Source organism: Lacerta agilis, chromosome 6, assembly GCF_009819535.1.
Source record: "Lacerta agilis isolate rLacAgi1 chromosome 6, rLacAgi1.pri, whole genome shotgun sequence".
NCBI lineage: Eukaryota > Metazoa > Chordata > Lepidosauria > Squamata > Lacertidae > Lacerta > Lacerta agilis.
The window spans coordinates 91603937-91623885 of record NC_046317.1 but is presented as its reverse complement, the minus strand read 5'-3'; the positions used below and the strand labels follow the sequence as shown (position 1 = coordinate 91623885).

Below are 19949 nucleotides of genomic sequence, written 5' to 3'. Positions count from 1 at the left end.
TTTGACAACACTGCCCCTCTCTGTGGTTTGTGTGTTGAGCTACGTTTGCTGAGGAATTAAGGATAACAAGAACAGAGCAGGGTGGTTATCTTAGTGATCTGTCCAGTTCATGTTCTAGAAGGGAGATTGCATTGTTCCTTGCGGGACCATTCGAGGTTTTGTGGGCTTGGCTTTGGCAGTGGTTGAGCTCCCTTGTCGCTTGGATGATGCAGGAAGATGCAGATTCTGTCATGTCAGCGTGGTGCACACAATGTTGTGGCTGCAGGTTTTATTGCCAGCTGCATATTTCTGCAGGGGGTTGAACTACTAGTTGATCCTCAGGGGTACCTCCCAACTCTGCGATTCCATTTTCTTCCATGAGAAAGCATAGGGGGCTGGGAGGCTTTTCTGGGGTGGGTTTTGGGTTACGAGATAAGTGGCACCCTGGAAAACAGTGGGCATAGATTTCAGGGGTCTAAGCAAAGTGAGAGATTTCACTTTCTTGGGTTCCATGATCACTGCAGATGGTGACAGCAGTCACGAAATTAGAAGACGCCTGTTTCTTGGGAGAAAAGCAATGACAAACCTAGACAGCATCTTAAAAAGCAAAGACATCACCTTGCCGACAAAGGTCCGTATAGTTAAAGCTATGGTTTTTCCAGTAGTAATGTACGGAAGTGAGAGCTGGACCATCAAGAAGGCTGATCGCCGAAGAATTGATGCTTTTGAATTATGGTGCTGGAGGAGACTCTTGAGAGTCCCATGGACTGCAAGAAGATCAAACCTATCCATTCTCAAGGAAATCGGCCCTGAGTGCTCACTAGAAGGACAGATCCTGAAGTTGAGGCTCCAGTACTTTGGCCACCTCATGAGAAGGGAAGACTCCCTGGAGAAGACCCTGATGTTGGGAAAGATGGAGGGCACAAGGAGAAGGGGACGACAGAGGATGAGATGGTTGGACAGTGTTCTCGAAGCTACTAACATGAGTTTGGCCAAACTGCGGGAGGCAGTGAAGGATAGGCGTGCCTGGCGTGCTCTGGTCCATGGGGTCACGAAGAGTCGGACACGACTGAACGACTGAACAACAAAAAGCAAAGCAGGTTGTCTCTGCACAAAGTGTGCTTGTAAATATGCCCACCTCTTTGGCAAGGAGTGGCCTTGGGTGGCGAGCATGATTTGGACAATGTTGTGGCAGTTGAGGGGAGTGAGCCATTCAGAGTCTGTGCTGACATGGAGGCCCTGTTTGCCCATGGGTGTGCATGCAGAGCTTTGTGGCTTTCCTGTTCCTCACTGGTCAGTGCTTGAAACCAGGGCATCCACAGCTTTCCTTTTCTCCCTCCCGTGTTCCCCTTTCCCAGGACTCCCTCCTTCTAAGTGAGCAATGTGCCCTCCATTGGCCTGTGTCTTCTGGGGCAGCTGCTGCAACTGGTCTTCATCTTGCCTTCTTGTAGAACCTGACGAAGCTCGCTGCAGTTTGCAAATGAGCTGTCACCAGGAGACTGCCCTTTCATATCTGGACTTAAATCTGGACCTTTGCCCACCAGCGCCAAGTCTCTTGTTGCTAACAGGACCGGCTACCAGGCTCCATAGGCTGCCAGAGAATCGCGTCTCCCTCCCAGTGCAGCAAGATGGCACTCTAGGAAATGTTGCACATTCTGTTCATACCTTCCCAAAGTAAACGGCTTTGGGACAGGAATGCCCTTTGTTTTTCCAGCCGCTGGCTTTAATGGGGACGCTTTGCCTGCTTGGGAAGGACTTTACCGTGTAAGGTGATGAGGAAGGAGCCTTTGTAGCTGAAAGGCCAACTGTGCAGCCGGCGAAAGCAGCCTCTGAGACGCTCCTTGCTCTCTGCTGTGCTGCAAATCGAAGTGGGTGGGAACTCTTGGGCCGCCTCTTGCCAATTTGCACATTGCCTTCTGAGGCTCTGGAGGGCAGCCTGCCAACTGTGGCAAAGACCCAGTGAATGCGAGATGTCTGACCTCCTTGAAATGGAGCCATTCTTCATTCAATTCAAATGGCACGCATAGGAGTGTCGCCCAGGCTACAGGCACTTAGAGGGCTGCAGTTTCTCACTTCCTGCAACAAATGCAGCCTTTTGTTTCTTTCTGATCGGGTAACCTTTTAAGAGAGGGGCAGTGTGTTGCAGCAGAGTTACGTAGGGCGTCTGCCGTCTTGCTCCAGACGCTGCAATTCCATGCAAGATTATCTGAGAGCAAATCTACTTGGGAGTGATTTTTTACTGAAGGTGGGAGAGATAAAGAAGTAGCACTGAATTCAATGGGGCTTAACCTCTAAGCAATCTTAGCATTAGGCTTTAAATTGCTTTATCTAATCCCACAGTCAGAAAATGGCATTCAAGGCAGTTGATATACTTTCCTGCTCCTCTGTGCTGCTGCATAATGCCTGAGGTGCCTAAAGTTGGCTTTGTGGGAGCTGCTGCATTTGTGACCCACAGAAAGGTGAATTGGCTAATAAACAATGGCTGCCACACATGCATGTTCAGCGGCTCAATTGCCATCTTTGTCCATACTGACTAGTTTTTAGCATCCTTGGAATGGATTTCCTGATCAGGGAATAGTTGCAGGGGACTTGAGCTCTTGAGTCGGGAGCGGAAACGTAGCTGCGCAGAATTCTCATGTTGTGGTTATTTGGAGTGAGTACACAACATTCCCCCCCCCCCTTACTTATTCAATTTATATCCCTCCCAGGTGTTGTGCTTATTGTTACACTGGAAAAAATTATTAAAAACATTTACAAAATTTCTATTATTAATTTTTTTAAAATGTATTTTTATTAAAGATTTTCTTGATTTACAAAAGAATGTGCAATGTCTCTCTCTGGTATTTTTTCCCATGTAACATTTTTACAAATCAGTTTCATTTGTTGAGACATTGGGAAGAAAAAGCGGGGAGAGAGGTGCGAACAGCAGAGAACCTGCACAAGCAACACTGACATCAAACCCTACATGTATTAAGTACTCAACATTTTAACTTCATAAGATCAATTCAGTAGCCATTTTACGTTGGTACCTGCATGCTGCATTCCTTGAGATAAGCCCTAACCCCCCAGGGCAAGGATAAAACAGCCAAATGATGTGAAGTGCAAAATAATAATAATAATAATAATAGCCAAATACAGTTTTTTTAAATTAAAAAAAATCAGGCGTAGACAAGCTGTTCTTGAACAGGAGGATTTTTACCACCTTCTGAAAAAAGGTGCCTCAGACGTCTCTTAAAATATAATTCCACGAAGCTAGAAATCACGACGCCTTGCCCCAGGAGGAAGCTGAGCAGGGCTGCTGCTTCAGATGTGGAAGCTCGTACAGGCGTTGGCCTCTTGCGAAAAACGGATATGCGCTGCTTGGATCCCTCGATGTCTCAAGCTCCGGGTCCAAGGCTGCACTTTTCACCTTGTCAACTTGTCCTCTTTGGTCTCGGCCGCCCCCCTCCTTATCCGCGGTGGCAAACATCTCCATTCATCCTCCTGCTCTGGAGGGGACTCCTGGCTTTGTATTGGGCTCTCCTCCTCCTCCTCCTCCTCCAAGTGGGGGCTGTGCCTCGTCAGTATTTGGCAGTTTCCCCCGTGCTTGGAATGTTAGATTTGATTTTACTGCAAGAATGTGTTCTGATTCACAAAAAAAAATTGTGTGGGTTTGGTATTCTTTGGCCATTTTGGAGGCTGGCTTAATTTGATAACGAGGCCAGTAAACATTTGTTACCCTAAGTGCGGGCTGTTATGCAATTCGGCGTACATGGAAAAAACAAGAACCCCCAAACGGTTGATTTCTTGTTGAGTGCTGCATTCTCAAGAGGATAAGTGTGTTTGTCTTTAAAGGAAAAGTTTTCAAATCCCTGTTCCTGCAAGGCAGCCCAGAAAGATAACCGTAGTTAGTACTGTACTGAATGCCACTGAGAGGCCCAGGAGAACAAATGGGCTTTTGCTCCGTCATCTGCTTGTGCAACAGAGGTGGTTTGCAGGCCAAAATGTGTCCTAGGAGGCATCTAGTATGAATCCAGAAACCCTAGACCCATATTACACAACCTGGTGGGTCAGTGGGTGTTCAAACCAGAGGGGTCCAGAGATTATTTTCTTTCCAGCTGAGGCTGTATCTCCGCCTCTTTGAGGACCAAAGGCATGGACCTCTCTCTAGGGCAGTGTTTTTCAACCACTGTTCCGCGGCACACTAGTGTGCCGCGAGATGTTGCCTGGTGTGCCGTGGGAAAAATTGAAAAATTCAAGAGAATTACTTTATATATAGTCAATATAGGCACAGAGTTAATTTTTTTAACATTTTCTAATGGTGGTGTGCCTCGTGATTTTTTTCATGAAACAAGTGTGCCTTTGCCCAAAAAAGGTTGAAAAACACTGCTCTAGGGGGAGCGGTTTCCATCTTCCGCACACAGCCTCCCTCGTCTTTGTGTCCTGCTCCAGTGTTTCTCAAACTTTTGGGTCTCCAGCTTTTGTTGGACTGCAACTCCCATCATCCCTGACCCACTGGTCCTGCTAGCTAGGGATGATGGGAGTTGTAGTCCAACAACAGCCGGAGACCCAAGTTTGAGAAACACCGTCCTACTGTTAAGCAAGCCCCAAGTAATGAAAACAATGCAGCTACTTCTTCCCTTTGCTCTTTTGAATTTCCCTTGGGCGCGGACGCGTTCCCTTGTACTTCTGTGCTTTATAAGCCGGCATATGAGCACGCACTGTTTGAATCTGGCCTGGGCTGGGGAGAGCGCCTGTGCTTTGTGCTGGCCAGCCTGTGTGCCGAAGGGAATGCTGGCAGCAGAAGCGGACCCTGATCACGCCCAGTGTACAACTAATAGGAAATCTACACCCGTGTGTGTGTGTGTGTGTGTGCAGCTCCTGACATCAAAACCACGCTGTTAATGCGACCCATATCTGAGGTGGCAACCCAAGAGCAAGTGCAGGCAGCACAGGGAGCTGTTGTGTTAAATCAGATTTTTTTTATTTAAATCGGCCCTGAGCCTTGCTGACTAGTGATTTAAATCGTGATTTAAATCAGTTTGATTTAAATCAAATCCACCCTGGTTCTTCCCCACCTCCCCCTTTGCAGGAACCTGGCCTGCGTCCCCCAAAGGAAGGTGCATAGCATCACATGAATTTTTTGGGATTATTCGACCTCAGGTGCCTTCTATGCTGTTCGCACGCGCGTGTGCTGTTCATGCATACAAGTTTCTCTTCAGAAGTCTGCATTCTTTGAAGACATGTGGTGTTGCCCCAGCGTTCTTGTCATTTCCCCTTCCTAGGAAGAAAAAGAGAGAGCTGCAACTGTGGTAGTCAGTATGTGCGTCACCGGCCCTCCTTGCTGTGACCCTTCTCACCACTTTGCTATCGCTGCTGTGCGCTCACACTATTTCAGTTTCAACCGCTGTCCTCGCTGCTTTCAATTTCTTGCTGTTCAGCTCTGCCAGTCTCTCGGACCTCTACCAGCTAAACTCTTCCATCTTCCTCCAGCTACTGCCCTGCACCTTCAGCTCATTTGATCTCTCTCATGAAGGGGCTGCAAACCCTTATAGGCCTGTTGGCACATTTGGATTTCTGAGTGCTCCGGGCACCCCCCCCCCACCTTTCTGCCTCAGAACAGTGTGGAAGGAAGCAAGAGGGTGCATAGCTCACGCTTCACTTTTCCAGAGGATCTGTGTTGTAGTAGTAGTAAAAGTACTACTACTACTACTACTAGTAATTAATTAATTAATTAATTAATTATTCCCCAGCCACTCTGGGCAGCTTCCAACAAGAGATTAAAAATACATTAAAACACAAATCATTAAAAACTTCCCTAAACAGGGCTGCCTTCAGACCTAGTCAGATCCAGTAGAATTAATCCGCACCTTCAGGTACACATACAGTCGTACCTTGGTTTTCGAACAGCTTATTCCTCGAACGTTTTGGCTCCCGAACGCCGCAAACCTGGTAGTGACTGTTCCGGTTTGCGAACTATTTTTGGAAGCCGAATGTTCTGACGGGGCTTCCGATTGGCTGCAGGAGCTTCCTGCAGCCAATCGGAAGCCGCACTTTGGTTTCTGAACGTTTTGGAAGTCAAACGGAATTCCGGAACCGATTCCGTTCGACTTCCAAGGTACGGCCGCACAGCCAAAAGTGTAAGTGGGAAAGAGTGCCTCTTTTTCAGCCTCCTCAGGTGCCGGGGGAAGACCCCAACGCATACATGCATTGTGGCCTAGGCCAGGGGTCCCCAAACTTACCTAGCCTTGGGCTGGTTCCTCCGGCACCGATCACACAGCAGGCCAGAGGGCAGAGGAGCACACGCCAATATGCGCGGCACCAGAAATAGCTTGTGCACATGCGCATGGGCCTCCGCAGACCTGGAAGTGCACCAGAAATGATGCTTGTGGATGTGCACAAGCTATTTCCAGTGCTGTGCCGGTAAGAGCGGGCGTCGTGCGTCAGATAATTGGCCCGTGCGGGCCATATCCGGCCCACGGGCCTTAGTTTGGGGACCCCTGGCCTAGGCCATTGCAGACATTAGGCACATGGAAGGTTTGCCAGTCGAAAGGAACAGAAATGCATCCCTGGAGAGCAGTGTAACGATGAGTCTGGAAAGGTGGCAGCTGAGAGCAGGATGGTGGTAGCATACGGATGCTCAATTCCTAGCTCTCCGGTAAGATCGGAATTGAAGCCTCACGCATCATTTGTAATGTACTCTTTCCTTCACCCCCATGCAGCCTCTAGACATGTGTTCGGAACGTTTTCTTAGGAGAAAATATCACTCTGTTTAACCAAGTTAAAGGTGACATGGATGCTCCCTGCGGAAGGACTCTAATGTTAGTGTGGCTGTCTGTCCTAGCCAAAGATCTGAGTATTCCTGGCTAAACTGGGCACGGAACCCCTTTGTGTGATGACAACGTGTAACGTGTTTGTGTTCTCTTGCATAAAATGTAAGTGCAGAACTTTTCTTGATCTCCTGTTATTGTCGTCTTACTGCAGGGAAGCAGCAAAAATAGTATACACCACAGGTGGGCAGGATTCCCTTGCTGGCCCTTCCTCACCACCCTCCTTGAATATGTGTCCTTGCAGTCTGGTAACCCAGAGTATGTGTAGAAACTGGCCTTCTGTACAAAGGCAAAGCCCACCAATGGCCATGTAACTGTTGGCAGGTTGCCTGGACGAGAGTGTAGCCATTGGGTTGGGGGGGCGAGGTTCCTTGCTCCTGCCATGCATATATAATTAGGAGTAAATCCCATTGGCCTTGGTGGGGCTTACTTCTGACTAGATGGGGACGGATTGCACCGTGAACGTATCCAAACAAAACTGCTGATGCCCATCTTCATTGCTTGACTTGGGTCGAATTGCCTGGCGGGTTTAAATTCCCCAGGTTCCAAGAGTCCTTTTGTCCAAGGCTTTCCCCAAAGCCTTGTGCTTGGATCCAAAAGGCTAATCCAGGCGTGCTCTGTGGAATTTTTCACACTCCCCACAGCAGATTATCAAGCCAGCTCACCAACTTTTTAAAAGAGTTCCCCTGCCATGGGGCTGAGGCCTGCTCTTTTATAATACAAGGCCAAAGTGTCGTGGGTGCTCAGAACTTTTAAATGTGTTGTGGAAGGGGGGGGGATTATTGGGTTGTCTTCGTTTTTGTTTTTATTATGTATTTTGTCTTTTTTATATTGTAATTTTACGTTGTGAACCGCCCTGAGATCTACGGGTATAGGGCAGGGACGCGGGTGGCGCTGTGGTCTAAACCACCGAGGCTCTTGGGCTTGCTGATCAGAAGGTCGGCGGTTTGAATCCTGCGACGGGGTGAGCTTCCATTGCTCTGTCCCAGCCCCTGCCAACCTAGCAGTTTGAAAGCACATCAAAGTGCAAGTAGATAAATAGGTACCGCTACAGCGGGAAGTTAAACGGCGTTTCCGTGCGCTGCTCTGGTTAGCCAGAAGCGGCCTGAAAGCGAGATTAGCGCCGCAACTCCGTATTCGCCTTTGACTGGACTTAAACTTTCAGGGGTCCTTTACCTTTATAGAGCAGTACAATATACAAGTTTTATCGTCCTCCTCCTCATCATCGCCATCCTCCAGCTGCTGTTCTTTGGATCCTTGACACGGTTTCTAGACCACCCTTGTCCTGAAGCATCTCTTCCTGCTGCCTCAACACAGGCAATTGGTGAGAGAGGGAACATTAGTGACCTTTCTCATTTCCTTGACCAGCTAAGCTCAGGCAAGTCATAGTTGACATGATAATAATAATAATAATAATAATAATAATAATAATTATTATTATTATTATTATTATTATACCTCGTCCATCTGGCTGGGTTTCCCCAGCCACTCTGGGTGGCTTCCAACAGAATATTAAAATACAATAGTCTATTAAACATTAAAAGCTTCCCTAAACATAGCCAGGGAAGTGAGGATTTCAGAATGTGTATAGCATTCTTTTAGCTCCTGGGATCTATGCCCTTGTGCCTTTCAGTTGACCTATTTTAAAAATAATTGTGCGTGAATAATTCATCTGCTTTTGTTTAAGCTGCATTAGGTGTGTGCATCTTAGGCAAACGGTGCCTCGAAAGGTGTCTTACGTTCCAAAAATAAAAGTGGAAGAATTGTACTGAGCGTGGGCCCTCACTCCCTCACCAAGCTCAAAACCTGTGAGCGCTTCAGGTTCAGAATCGGCCATTGGGGGAAGAGGCAGACGAGACAAACGTACCAACCTCCTTGCTCTGAGTGGCAGGACACGAATTTTCACGTATCTACCTCGGCTGTCTTTCGAGACGAGTTTTGCACTTTTAAAATGGAAGCCAATCCTGTCAAGTTGTCCATTACAATCCAAGCTCACCACGGCTCTTACCGTATTTTTCGCTCCATAAGACACACTTTTTTCCTCCTAAAAAGTAAGGGGGAATATCTGTGCGTTTTATGGAGCTGAATTGCCCAGGGGCCAAAAGAGGATCATGCTTTTTATTTTACAAAGAGAAAAGGGGGTGTTGAAAGGACCCCGCTCAGCAGCTGATCAGCAAGAGATCGGGAGAGAGATAAGAGTCCCTTTCAGCCCCGCCCTCCATTGTTGAATGTGCTGCAGAGGGAGGTTGTTTGTTTCCCCAGCTACATGCGACTGGCTGATTAGATTATCTGTCTGGGAACTGTAGAAAAGGCTCCCTTTCCTTTAGAAGCTGCAGAAATGTGAGTTGAACCCCATAAAAACAGAACTTTTCCTCTTTGCTTTCCCCCCTTTGCAAAAAAACTGCAAAACTTTTAGCTGATCCTCAAAAAAACAGGGCTTTTAGAGGAGGAAAACCAGAAAAAAAATTCTTGTTTCCTCCTCTAAAAACGAGGTGTGCCCTATGGTCCGGTGCGCCCTATGGAGCGAAAAATACAGTAATTTGTAAAGAGCCCCATGGCAGGAGGGGGTCTTGCACTTGATGTAGACAGGACCTTTAAGCGGTAAAGAGCTTCTTGCTGTTTTCTTCCCTGGAGCAGAATGTAGGTCCTTGGAACCTCCCTCCCTGCTGGTCTTAAGTTCTTGGCCAGCCCTGTGCTAAGCTGCATATCTCACTTAATCACAAACTAATCCTCTTTAATGGTTGTGGCAGACCTGTTGAGAATGCAAGCTGTAATGGCTCCCCAAAGGCTTTTCTCAGGTTGCTTTCTGCCTTTCCTGGTGCGCTGGAAACATCAACCGGTGGGTCCTTTCCTGCAGCCACATGTGACCCGCTTTGCACAGTTGTGAGCAGAGAGCAGCCCAATCAGTTTACGTCTGGAAGCCTCCCGTAATGAGACTGAAAGTTCATAGACTATTTTAGAGTCCTTAAAGCACTTCACAAAACTTATTACATACCGTACTTGTCTGTGTATAAGACTAGGGTTTTTGTTTTTTAAAATAAAAAGTATGCTAAAAAGTTGGGGTCGTCTTATACATGGATAGTATATAGGGTGGACATTTGATTGGTTGCTGCCGCTGGGCATGTTATTGGTGGCTGCAACAAGTGCTATCTTCCACAAAAAAATCTCAAAAACTCTGTGCCATCTCTCCCCCCCTTTTCTAAAATGTTAGCCCCCCAAAATAGGGGGCGTCTTATACATGGCAGCGTCTAATACGCTGAAAAATACAGTACTTAAAAGCAATGTTTTGAGCCTTCATTATCTGTTTCCTTTAGTCCAGTTGCTAAAGAGCAACTAGGGAGGAGCTTTGGCCTTCGAGTGGCTGGTTCATGACTGTTGAAAATAGGATGCTGGACTCTCTATTAGTCCCCAGGTCTGTTCCAGCAGGGCTGCTTGTGTAGGTGTTGAAGGTCCTGTGTGAGTGCCTGGAGGCAGCTGGAGGATGGGTGGCAGCTAACAGATTGAGGTTGAAGGACCAGGTGCGCAGCCTGGGAGTCATTTTGAACTCGCTACTGTCCATGGAGGTGCAGGTTAACTCTGTGTCCAGGGTGGCTGTTTACCAGCTCCATCTGGTACGCAGGCTGAGACCCTATCTGCCCGCAGACTGTCTTGCCAGAGTGGTGCATGCCCTGGTGATCTCTCACTTGGACTACTGCAATGCGCTCTATGTGGGGCTACCTTTGAAGGTGACCCGGAAACTACAACTAATCCAGAATGTGGCAGCTAGCCTAGTGACTGGGAGCGGCCGCTGAGACCCCATAACACCAGTCTTGAAAGACCTACATTGGCTCCCAGTACGTTTCCGAGTGTTGGTGCTGACCTTTAAAGCCCTAAATGGCATTGGCCCAGAATGCCTGAAGGAGCATCTCCACCCTCAGTGTTCAGCCCGGACACTGAGATCCAGCTCCGAGGGCCTTCTGGTAGTTCCCTCGCTGCGAGAAGCCCAGTTACAGGGAACCAGTGTCGGTAGTGGCACCTGCCCTGTGTAACTCCCTCCCAACAGATGTCAAGGAGAACAACTACCAGACTTTTAGAAGACATCTAAAGGCAGCTCTGTTTAGGGAAGCTTTTAATGTTTGACGGACTATTGTATTTTAATATTTTGTTGGAAGCCGCCCAGAGTGGCTGGGGAAACCCAGCCAGATGGGCGGGGTATTATTTATTATTATTATTATTATTATTATTATTATTATTATTATTATTATTATTAGCTAATGTCTCTGTCTTTTGCACTATCTGAAGGAGATCGGGGCTGATTATGCGCCCTCAAAAGTCCAGTGTCTTCTCGTCTTGTCTTGAGGAGTAGACTTTTTCTTCATTTGTTTTCTAAACCATCCCTTTGCTTTCTCCTGTGTTACAGGAACACACCAAGTCTGAGAGCTGTCATGTTGTGTGGCTAGTGCAAGCATCTGTAGAATTACAGTGGTACCTCGGGTTAAGTACTTAATTCGTTCCGGAGGTCCTTTCTTAACCTGAAACTGTTCTTAACCTGAAGCACCACATTAGCTAATGGGACCTCCTGCTGCTGTTGCGCCGCCAGAGCACGATTTCTGTTCTTAAGTGGAGTTCTTAACCTGAAGTGTACTTAACCTGAGGTACCACTGAGTGGTACCTCGGGTTACAGACGCTTCAGGTTACATACGCTTCAGGTTACAGACTCCGCAAACCGAGAAATAATGCTTCAGGTTAAGAACTTTGCTTCAGGATAAGGACAGAAATTGTGCTCTGGTGGTGCAACGGCAGCAGGAGGTCCCATTAGCTAAAGTGGTGCTTCAGGTTAAGAACAGTTTCAGGTTAAGAACGGACCTCCGGAACGAATTAAGTACGTAACCAGAGGTCCCACTGTACACGATTCTCACTTTAGGTGCCATCCCCGGAACGACACTGGGACAGACTTCCTCGGAGGACAGTGGACTCTCCTTGGAGCAGAGGTTGGGTGTCCACCTGTCATGGATGCTTTAGTTGGGATTCCTGCATCGCAGGTGGTTGGACTAGTAGATCGCCAGGGTCTCTTCATATTCTACAATTCTTTGATTCTAAGTTGTGGCCCTGCTGTATTTTAAAACTTGAGTTTTAGCGGTGGAGCTGTTACTTTCAGACTTCGTGTTCCGTCCTGGTTCTTGAGCTTTTATACCATGACTCTTGGGGTTCTTGTAGAAAGAGAAGCACTTTCCCCTTATATGGGAACTCCCTTACTGGAGTGGAGATGGCCCTGTGCATCACATTGTGGGAATGAGCCAGCAAGGATGGAAGAATGTCAAATAAAATGGTTGATTGGGAAACCAGACAACTCTCTTCCTGGGATGACAGGGTATGTGTTGACCACACCATGAAGATTAAAAGCAAATTGGGCCTTTTAGGGCTCTGTAGGCTTGATAGCAGGAGCCAGCAACACCCATTGAGCCTTGGCCACTTCAGCCATGCTTACTGTGGTCTCTGAGTAAGTGCCCTTCATTCTGCACAGCACTCTGGTTTGCTTTCCTTCCTTATCGGTAGAATCTGTGCAGAGGTGCCCAGCCCTTCCCATTTGGTTACCACTTAGACTCTTTGGGTGCTGTGATAATGCAGCCCTGGGCTGCCTTTCCAAGAAGATGTCCAATGTTTATCATCTTGCATATGGCTTTTCCCATCTTCTGCCCCCCCTCCATTCCTGTAGGCACCAATTTGCTGTCCTGATCACGGTATATCTGCCTTGCAATCTGTGCTGCAACCCTACGCTGTGATTATTTTCAGTTGTTATCGCCCTTATTTTCCAATTTCCTTGAAATCAGGGAGCATTCAGTTCATGGTTAGGGTGCTTCCTTAATCTCAGCCAGTACGGATATAGCCCTGTTTAGGGAAGCGCTTAATATTTGATGAATTATTGTATTTTAATATTTTGCTGGAAGCCGCCCAGAGTGGCTGGGGAAACCCAGCCAGATGGGCAGGGTTGTTGTTCTTTAGTCGTGTCTGACTCTTCGTGACCCCATAGCCCAGAGCACGCCAGGCACTCCTGTCTTCCACTGCCCCCTGCAGTTTGGTCAGACTCATGTTTGTAGCTTCAAGAACGCCGTCCAACCATCTCGTCCTCTGTCGTCCCCTTCTCCTTGTGCCCTCCATCTTTCCCAACATCAGGGTCTTTTCCAGGGAGTCTTCTCTTCTCATGAGGTGGCCATAAGTACTGGAGCCTCAACTTCAGGATCCGTCCTTCCAGTGAGCACTTAGGGCTGATTTCTTTAAGAATGGATAGGTTTGATCTTCTTGCAGTCCATGGGACTCTCAAGAGTCTCCTCCAGCACCATAATTCAAAAGCATCAATTCTTCGGCGATCAGCCTTCTTTATGGTCCAGCTCTCACTTTCATACATCACTACTGGGAAAATCATAGCTTTAAATATACGGACCTTTGTCGGCAAGGTGATGTCTCTGCTTTTTAAGATGCTGTCTAGGTTTGTCATTGCTTTCCTCCCAAGAAGCGGGCGTCTTTTAATTTCGTGACTGCTGTCACCATCTGCAGTGATCATGGAGCCCAAGAAATTAAAATCTCTCACTGCCTCCATTTCTTCCCCTTCTATTTGCCAGGAGGTGATGGGATCAGTGGCCATGATCTTAGTTTTTTTGATGTTGAGCTTCAGACCATATTTTGCGCTCTCCTCTTTCACCCTCATTAAAAGGTTCTTTAATTCCTCCTCACTTTCTGCCATCAAGGTTGTGTCATCAGCATATCTGAGGTTGTTGATATTTCTTCCGGCAATCTTAATTCCGGTTTGGGATTCATCCAGCCTTTCGCTATAAATTGTTGTTGTTGTTGTTGTTGTTATTATTAACACTGGAGATCTTTTTCTGGTCACCTTCTCTGGGAGGAGATGACAAAAAGAGAAGTATCAAGGGGAGGAAGAGACTGCATTTGATTTAAATTTAGCCGAGTTCAAATCATTTGCAAGATTGAGCTGGAACTAACACCAAGGCCAAGGAAGCAGGAAATAAAAAGTTTAACTCCTGAAATTCTCATTGTGTTTAGATGCCCATCTCAGGGCTCATGGGAGCCCCTGTCTAGGGACATCTCAAAATAGTACATGTGTGGCCTGTTTGTATGGAGTTTTATAGAGAGCTTATTTCTGAACAGTGTATGACCTAATTATCCATTGGCCTTGGATTCCTGGATTTATTTTTTGTTAGACCCTTACTGTTCCTTCACCTTCTTTGTTTCAAAACAAATCAAAACCCATTTGTTCAATCACTGGATGCTGACATTGAGTGGTAGTTCTTTTAAGAGTACACTAAAGGCTTGTCAAAACAAAATAAAATAAAAAATTCCTTCCAGTAGCACCTTAGAGACCAACTAAGTTTGTTCTTGGTATGAGCTTTCGTGTGCATGCACACTTCTTCAGATACACTGAAACAGAAGTCACCAGATCCTTATATATAGTGAGAGGGTGGGGAGGGGTATTACTCAGAAGGGTGTTGGGAATGGGGGATTGGCTGATGGGTGTGGAAAACCTGTTGTTAACGACTGCAATTGGTTTTACAGGAAAAAGCAAGGGGTGAGATGGCTAAAAATAGCTTTGTCGTGTATAATGAGATAAGAATCCAATGTCTTTGTTCAGACCAGGTCTCTCTGTGGGTTAAACAACAGAGCCTAGGGCTTGCTGATCAGAAGGTCGGTGGTTCGAATCCCTGCCACGGGGTGAGCTCCCGTTGCTCGGTCCCAGATCTTGCCCACCTAGCAGATCGAAAGCACGTCAAAGTGCAAGTAGATAAATAGGTACCACTCCAGTGGGAAGGTAAACGGCGTTTCTGTGTGCTGCTCTAGTTCGCCAGAAGCGGCTTAGTCATGCTGGCCGCATGACAAAGAAGCTGTACGCCGGCTCCCTCGGCCAATAAAGCAAGATGAGCGCCACAACTCCAGAGTCGTCCGCAACTGGACCTAACAGTCAGGGGTCCTTTTACCTTTACCTTTAAAGGCTTGTTATCCATTCTCTCCCCTGCTTCTCAGAGGCGATGTGGGGCAAGGGAGACACAAGTTAATGTTGCCGTGCTCTCGTTTGGTGAACTTCCTTTGCATCCAAGACGCCGTCGCTCTGTGGTTTCATCAACCAAACTTGATGTCTTGTAGCAAACTTGGTCACGTTGGGTCTGGTTGTTTCTGTGACCTCTTTATTTAAACGTGAACTTGGGGCACAAGGCTGATTTTGGATAACCCTGGGCTGGCCGAGAAAAAGTATCCTCATGCCCCGCTACTGGAAAATGTCACAGTGCTTTAGAAACAGCGCCTTTCCTTGAAGGACACATTGCAGTTGGGGTCTTGGGCTCTCAACATTCAGCAGATGCCAGCCAGGTGGTGGGTCTCTTGCCTCTCTAGGTGGGGCAGAGGGGGCTGTTCTGGTCTCTGCATGACGTGCTGGTAACCAAATCCCTGTCTTGTAATTCCTTTTTCCTTCCAGCAGTGAATTGGGGGAGGCATTGTGCAGACATGAATGTGGTTTGAGGAATCCTGGCTAATTGGGGGCCGGGGGACCCCGGCTGGCTTTTTTGGCTGTGGGGTCTTTCTCTTTGTTTACTCACCAGAGCTCAGGAAAATGGGAAGGGCGAGAGCATATTTTCATCTGGCAGCACAAAAGGTTCAGAATTGCTTGCGTTATGTAAGGCAGCTCAATCCCAAATTTTGCCGGGTTTCACTAGATCTCACAAGGGTCAAGCCGGTGTTAAAACTTCAGTTAGAGAACTGGACATGCATGCTTGCGCTCCTGTTCCAACATACGGATTTTCAAAATGGATATCACCTCTGCTCATATATTTTGTATTTTTATTTCCTTTGGAAAACTGGTGAGAGCTGAGGCTCAGATATTTAAGTAAAGAACGGACTTTGAACATTTCCACCAACTGTTACACCTCAGTTACAGGTGGGTAGCCGTGTTGGTCTGCCATAGTCAAAACAAAATAAAATAAAAAATTCTTTCCAGTAGCACCTTAGAGACCAACTAAGTTTGTTCTTGGTATGAGCTTTCGTGTGCATGCACACTTCTTCAGATACACTGAAACGGAAGTCACCAGACCCTTATATATAGTGAGAGGGTGGGGAGGGGTATTACTCAGAAGGGGGGTGGGAATGGGTGATCAGCTGATAGGTGTGGAAAACCTGTTGATAACGGCTGCAATTGGTCTTGCAGGGAAAAGCAAGGGGTGAGATGGCTAAAGATAGCCTTGTCATGTATAATGAGATAAGAATCCAATGTCTTTGTTCAGACCAGGTTTCTCCATGGTTTTAAGTTTGGTGATTAGTTGCAATTCAGCCACTTCTCTTTCCAGTCTATTTCTGAAATTTCTTTGTATTAAGACAGCTACTTTGAGATCTTTTATAAAATATCCTGGGAGACTGAAGTGTTCTCCTACTGGTTTCTCTGTCTTGTGATTCCTGATATCAGATTTATGTCCCTTTATCCTTTGGCGTAGGGTTTGGCCTGTTTGTCCAATATAGAGAGCTGAAGGGCACTGTTGGCATTTGATTGCATACACAATGTTGGAAGATGAGCAATTAAATAGTCCTGAGATGGTATGTTTACACCTCAGTGTGCGAGAGAGTTACGGGCGGCTTGGCTTGAAGCTGTCTGTCTGGTGCCAGTTGGTCTTAATGTTTTTCAGGATATTCCGTGTACCCCATTACGGATGCAGGCACAGTTCAGCTAAGCAAACTTTTTCACTTTAATCCTGTGAACAGAAACTCAACAGAGGGTTGGAAAAACTGTGGCGCCCGACTCATAGGAGACGCCGAGCAGTTGTTACTGGCTGAGTGTCGTGTCCAGCAGGTGAAGGGAGTCTGGCCGTATTTGTTCAGCCACAGTCAGCAAAACGTGCTTGGAAGCCAAAAAAGATATGAAAGGGCGCAGGAAGTGTGGACTCAGGATTTAATGACGTCTACTTCCTGCACTTGTTTGAGTCTCTGCTGGCTCGGCTGCCTGCCTTCTCCTGCTGGGACTGAGCTCTTGGATTGCTAGCTGTGAGCCCTGGGGATTCCCCCTTCTGGGTGGGTGGGTGGGGGGCAGGAAGTGTGGGTCTCCACCAAAGAGCTCCCTCCACCTGGCATGTAGGGTTTGTGGACTCTTGCTCCAAGGCGCCCTTTCCTGCTGACAGGAGGTGGGATGGTGACTTGAGCTCAAGCGGTGAGAAACATGGGCTGAATCAGACCCTATGTGATTTGGAGCATACAGTGGTACCTCGAGTTACGTACTTAATTGGTTCCGGGGTGCTGTTCGTAACCCGAAAAGTACGCGACCCGAAAATCGCGCTTTGCGCATGCACGAACTGCACAGAATGTGCGCGCACCGAAAAACACTTCCGGGTTACCGGAGTACGTAACCCGAAAATACATAAGCCGAAGCGGATGTAACCCGAGGTACGACTGTATTTGAATCCAGTGTTCATGGCAAAAAAAGGACCTTGCCACTCTTCATTCATTGCGGGGTGTGTGTGAGAGAGAAAGAAAGAAAGAGAGAGAGAGAGAGAGAGAGAGAGAGAGAATCTCCTGCATTCTGCTGTGATTCCTTGATTTGCCAATAAAGTTGATCACGTTCAAACCAACCGGAATGCCCCATTGATGCTGGATCCCACCCTGGATTCTGCCCCTCTGCTGTTTAGTTCCTTGTACTTGCTTGGGTGAGCTTTACTTCTGGGGTGTGTCCCCCCCCCCCAATGTCTCTGTTGTTTTATAATGTCAGTAAAACAAAAGGACATATCCTCTGCCCCAAGCAGCTTATAAGCCAAATTTTCCTCTGCAAGGAGGAATTGAAGGAAGGAAGAAATAGCAGAAATATGTGCAAACACAAAGGCGAATTAGACTTCCATTCAGTTGGGGAAGAGGGCTGAGGAAGTCTGTGGGATTCACTGAAGGATCACTGAGAAGGGATCTGAAGAAAAAAGGGGGTCGGACTCCATATTTGTGGAGAGCGTCTCCCTGGTGCCTGGTTACCGAGTTGGTATTACAATCGTAATTTGTTTTTGAATTTAATCCGTTCGAAAAACCAGTACGCAGTTTCTGATTGGCTGCAGCAGCGTCCTGCAGCCAATCAGAAGCCGCACTAGACGTTCGGCTTCTGAAAATCATTTGAAAACCGGAACAATCACATCTGGTTTTTGATCACCTGGGAGCCGAAACGTTCAAGTTCAACAGCGCTCTGAGTTTCCACTGTAGTTGAACGTTACCAACTGAAATCTGTCTCTCTGAATTAACCTGCCATCTGAATTCCTCTCCCCACACCAGTTGAGAGCCATGTGCTTTTTGACGTGTCCAATTTGTTTACTTTGCTGGCACGATCCTCCTGGGAAATGTTTCTCTTGGGTGTATTTGCCCCCAAGGTGACGTGCGCTTCCTTTTCCGTCGCAGGTATGCTGGAGGATGGAAAGAAGTTCGACTCGTCCCGTGACAGGAACAAGCCATTCAAGTTTGTGATGGGCAAACAGGAGGTCATCCGTGGCTGGGAAGAAGGGGTTGCCCAGGTGTGCTGCTGCAGGTTTGAACAGTGCCAAGTAGCAGGAGTTGGGCGGAGAGGAGAGTTGGGGGCTCCTCCTCCCTTCTGGGATCTGTGCACAAAGCGGGAAGGTTGGTGGCTGAAAGGGATGGGGCGATATTTTTGGTCGGCCTGGGATTCTCCCCCCCCCCCCGCAATTGGGATCTATAGCTTGTAATGAGCTCAGTGGGGTTTACCTGGAGAGAACAACCTCTGTTCTCATCCCTGCCTTTTGCATGTGAGTCACAGTGGTGAGATTTGCATATCATGCCAGCCATCTCATGGTAAGAACGGAGGTGGATGCAGACAAGAAATGGAGGCATCTGCGTTCTTCTGGGAATATTTTGCAGCTAAGCCTGTCTGCCTTGTCCTCGTTGCTGGAATGGAGGGAAGATGAGGGATGTGGCCAGCCAGTGTCTCACGGTTGTTGTTTTTTTTGCTCAGACGCAGCCAGACCTTCCTTTGTCCCCCTATTGTACACCTTGCCATTTCTGGTCTCTGTGTTTCAGAAACGGGGATTCAGACACCTTCTGGGGAGGGAAACGGGCTGCATCCGCTCTAACTGCCTGCTGTGTTCCTTTTGCAGATGAGCGTTGGGCAGCGAGCCAAGATGATAATCTCGCCAGACTACGCCTACGGCCCCACCGGACACCCGGGTATCATCCCACCCAATGCCACCCTAATTTTTGACGTGGAGCTTATAAAAATGGAATGACAAGAGGCGTGTGTTCTTCCATTTCCCTGCTCCGGGGTAGGTGACGGTATCGGAAGACTCCTCGTTTTGTGTTTGTGGGAAAGAGAGAGAGAGAGAGAAGAGGCACCTTGAGCGGCTCAGGGAGAGGCAGGTGTCGGGAGGCCTCTGCGCAGAAAGCGAGGGATCTTTTGAACGAGGCATCCCGGACCCATTCACCAGCCTGGCACAAAGGGTGACTATCTTGCCATAAGTGGCAATAGCAGGAGATTGAGAGCTTCCTGCCAGAGCTGAACTTGGCACCTGAGCAGGGTTGCCTGGGCAACTAATGGGTGCAACGCCTTGGGTAAATAGGGCTGAGGTGTCGGATCTTCTCCACCTCTTTTTTATTTTGGCACTTGCTCCTGTTTTCTCTGCCTGCCTGCCCCTTTCTCTCTCTCTCTCATGCTCTGTACAGTACAGAGCAGCTCCCCCCCCCTCAAAGGGCAAACTCTAAAGCAGGTGTCCCCCCCTTTTTTGCCTTGACAGGTTTGGCACATGGAGAAATCCAGAAATCTCTGCTTCAAGATGAATGCACATGAATTTGTATGGAGCTTTCCCAGCTGTCCACTACATCCACCCTGATTTGAATGTTTTTGGGTCACTCGGCTCTGCTTCTGATTCTCCTTCCTTGTTTCCTTCCAATATTTGACATTTTTAAGCGACATGCTGTAAAACCTCAGCTTATCTGTTCACTTGTTTTGGGGTTGTTTTTTTTGTTGTTTTGTTTTTTTTGGTCAGGTTCTTTAATCTTATTATATATATTTTTTGGTGTAGACTTGAGTTGTGTATGATCGAGCATTGCTAGTAAATATACTGGTTGGTTCACGTTATATAGGAAAAGTCGCTTGAAACGAGGCAAGCCTTTGTTTCGTTTCTGTTTTGGGGAAGTACCTTATTGTATTAAAAA

General features: G+C 47.4%; 1 protein-coding gene across 2 annotated transcripts in view; it reads left to right on the top strand.

Annotated features, from left to right (window-relative positions):
• The window catches only part of FKBP1A (FKBP prolyl isomerase 1A), a 28464-nt gene extending 8592 nt beyond the window's left edge, over positions 1–19872 (top strand). The window contains exons 3-5 of one of the 2 annotated variants that reach the window (XM_033153829.1): positions 18186–18298; positions 18896–19030; positions 19529–19872. In XM_033153829.1, coding sequence (XP_033009720.1) covers positions 18186–18298; positions 18896–19024 — 242 coding nt within the window. In that variant the 3' untranslated portion in view covers positions 19025–19030; positions 19529–19872. Of the gene's footprint in view, positions 1–18185; positions 18299–18895; positions 19061–19528 lie in introns of both variants that reach the window. The other variant, XM_033153828.1, reaches the window with a different exon arrangement.
• Positions 19873–19949: the final 77 nt, after the last annotated feature.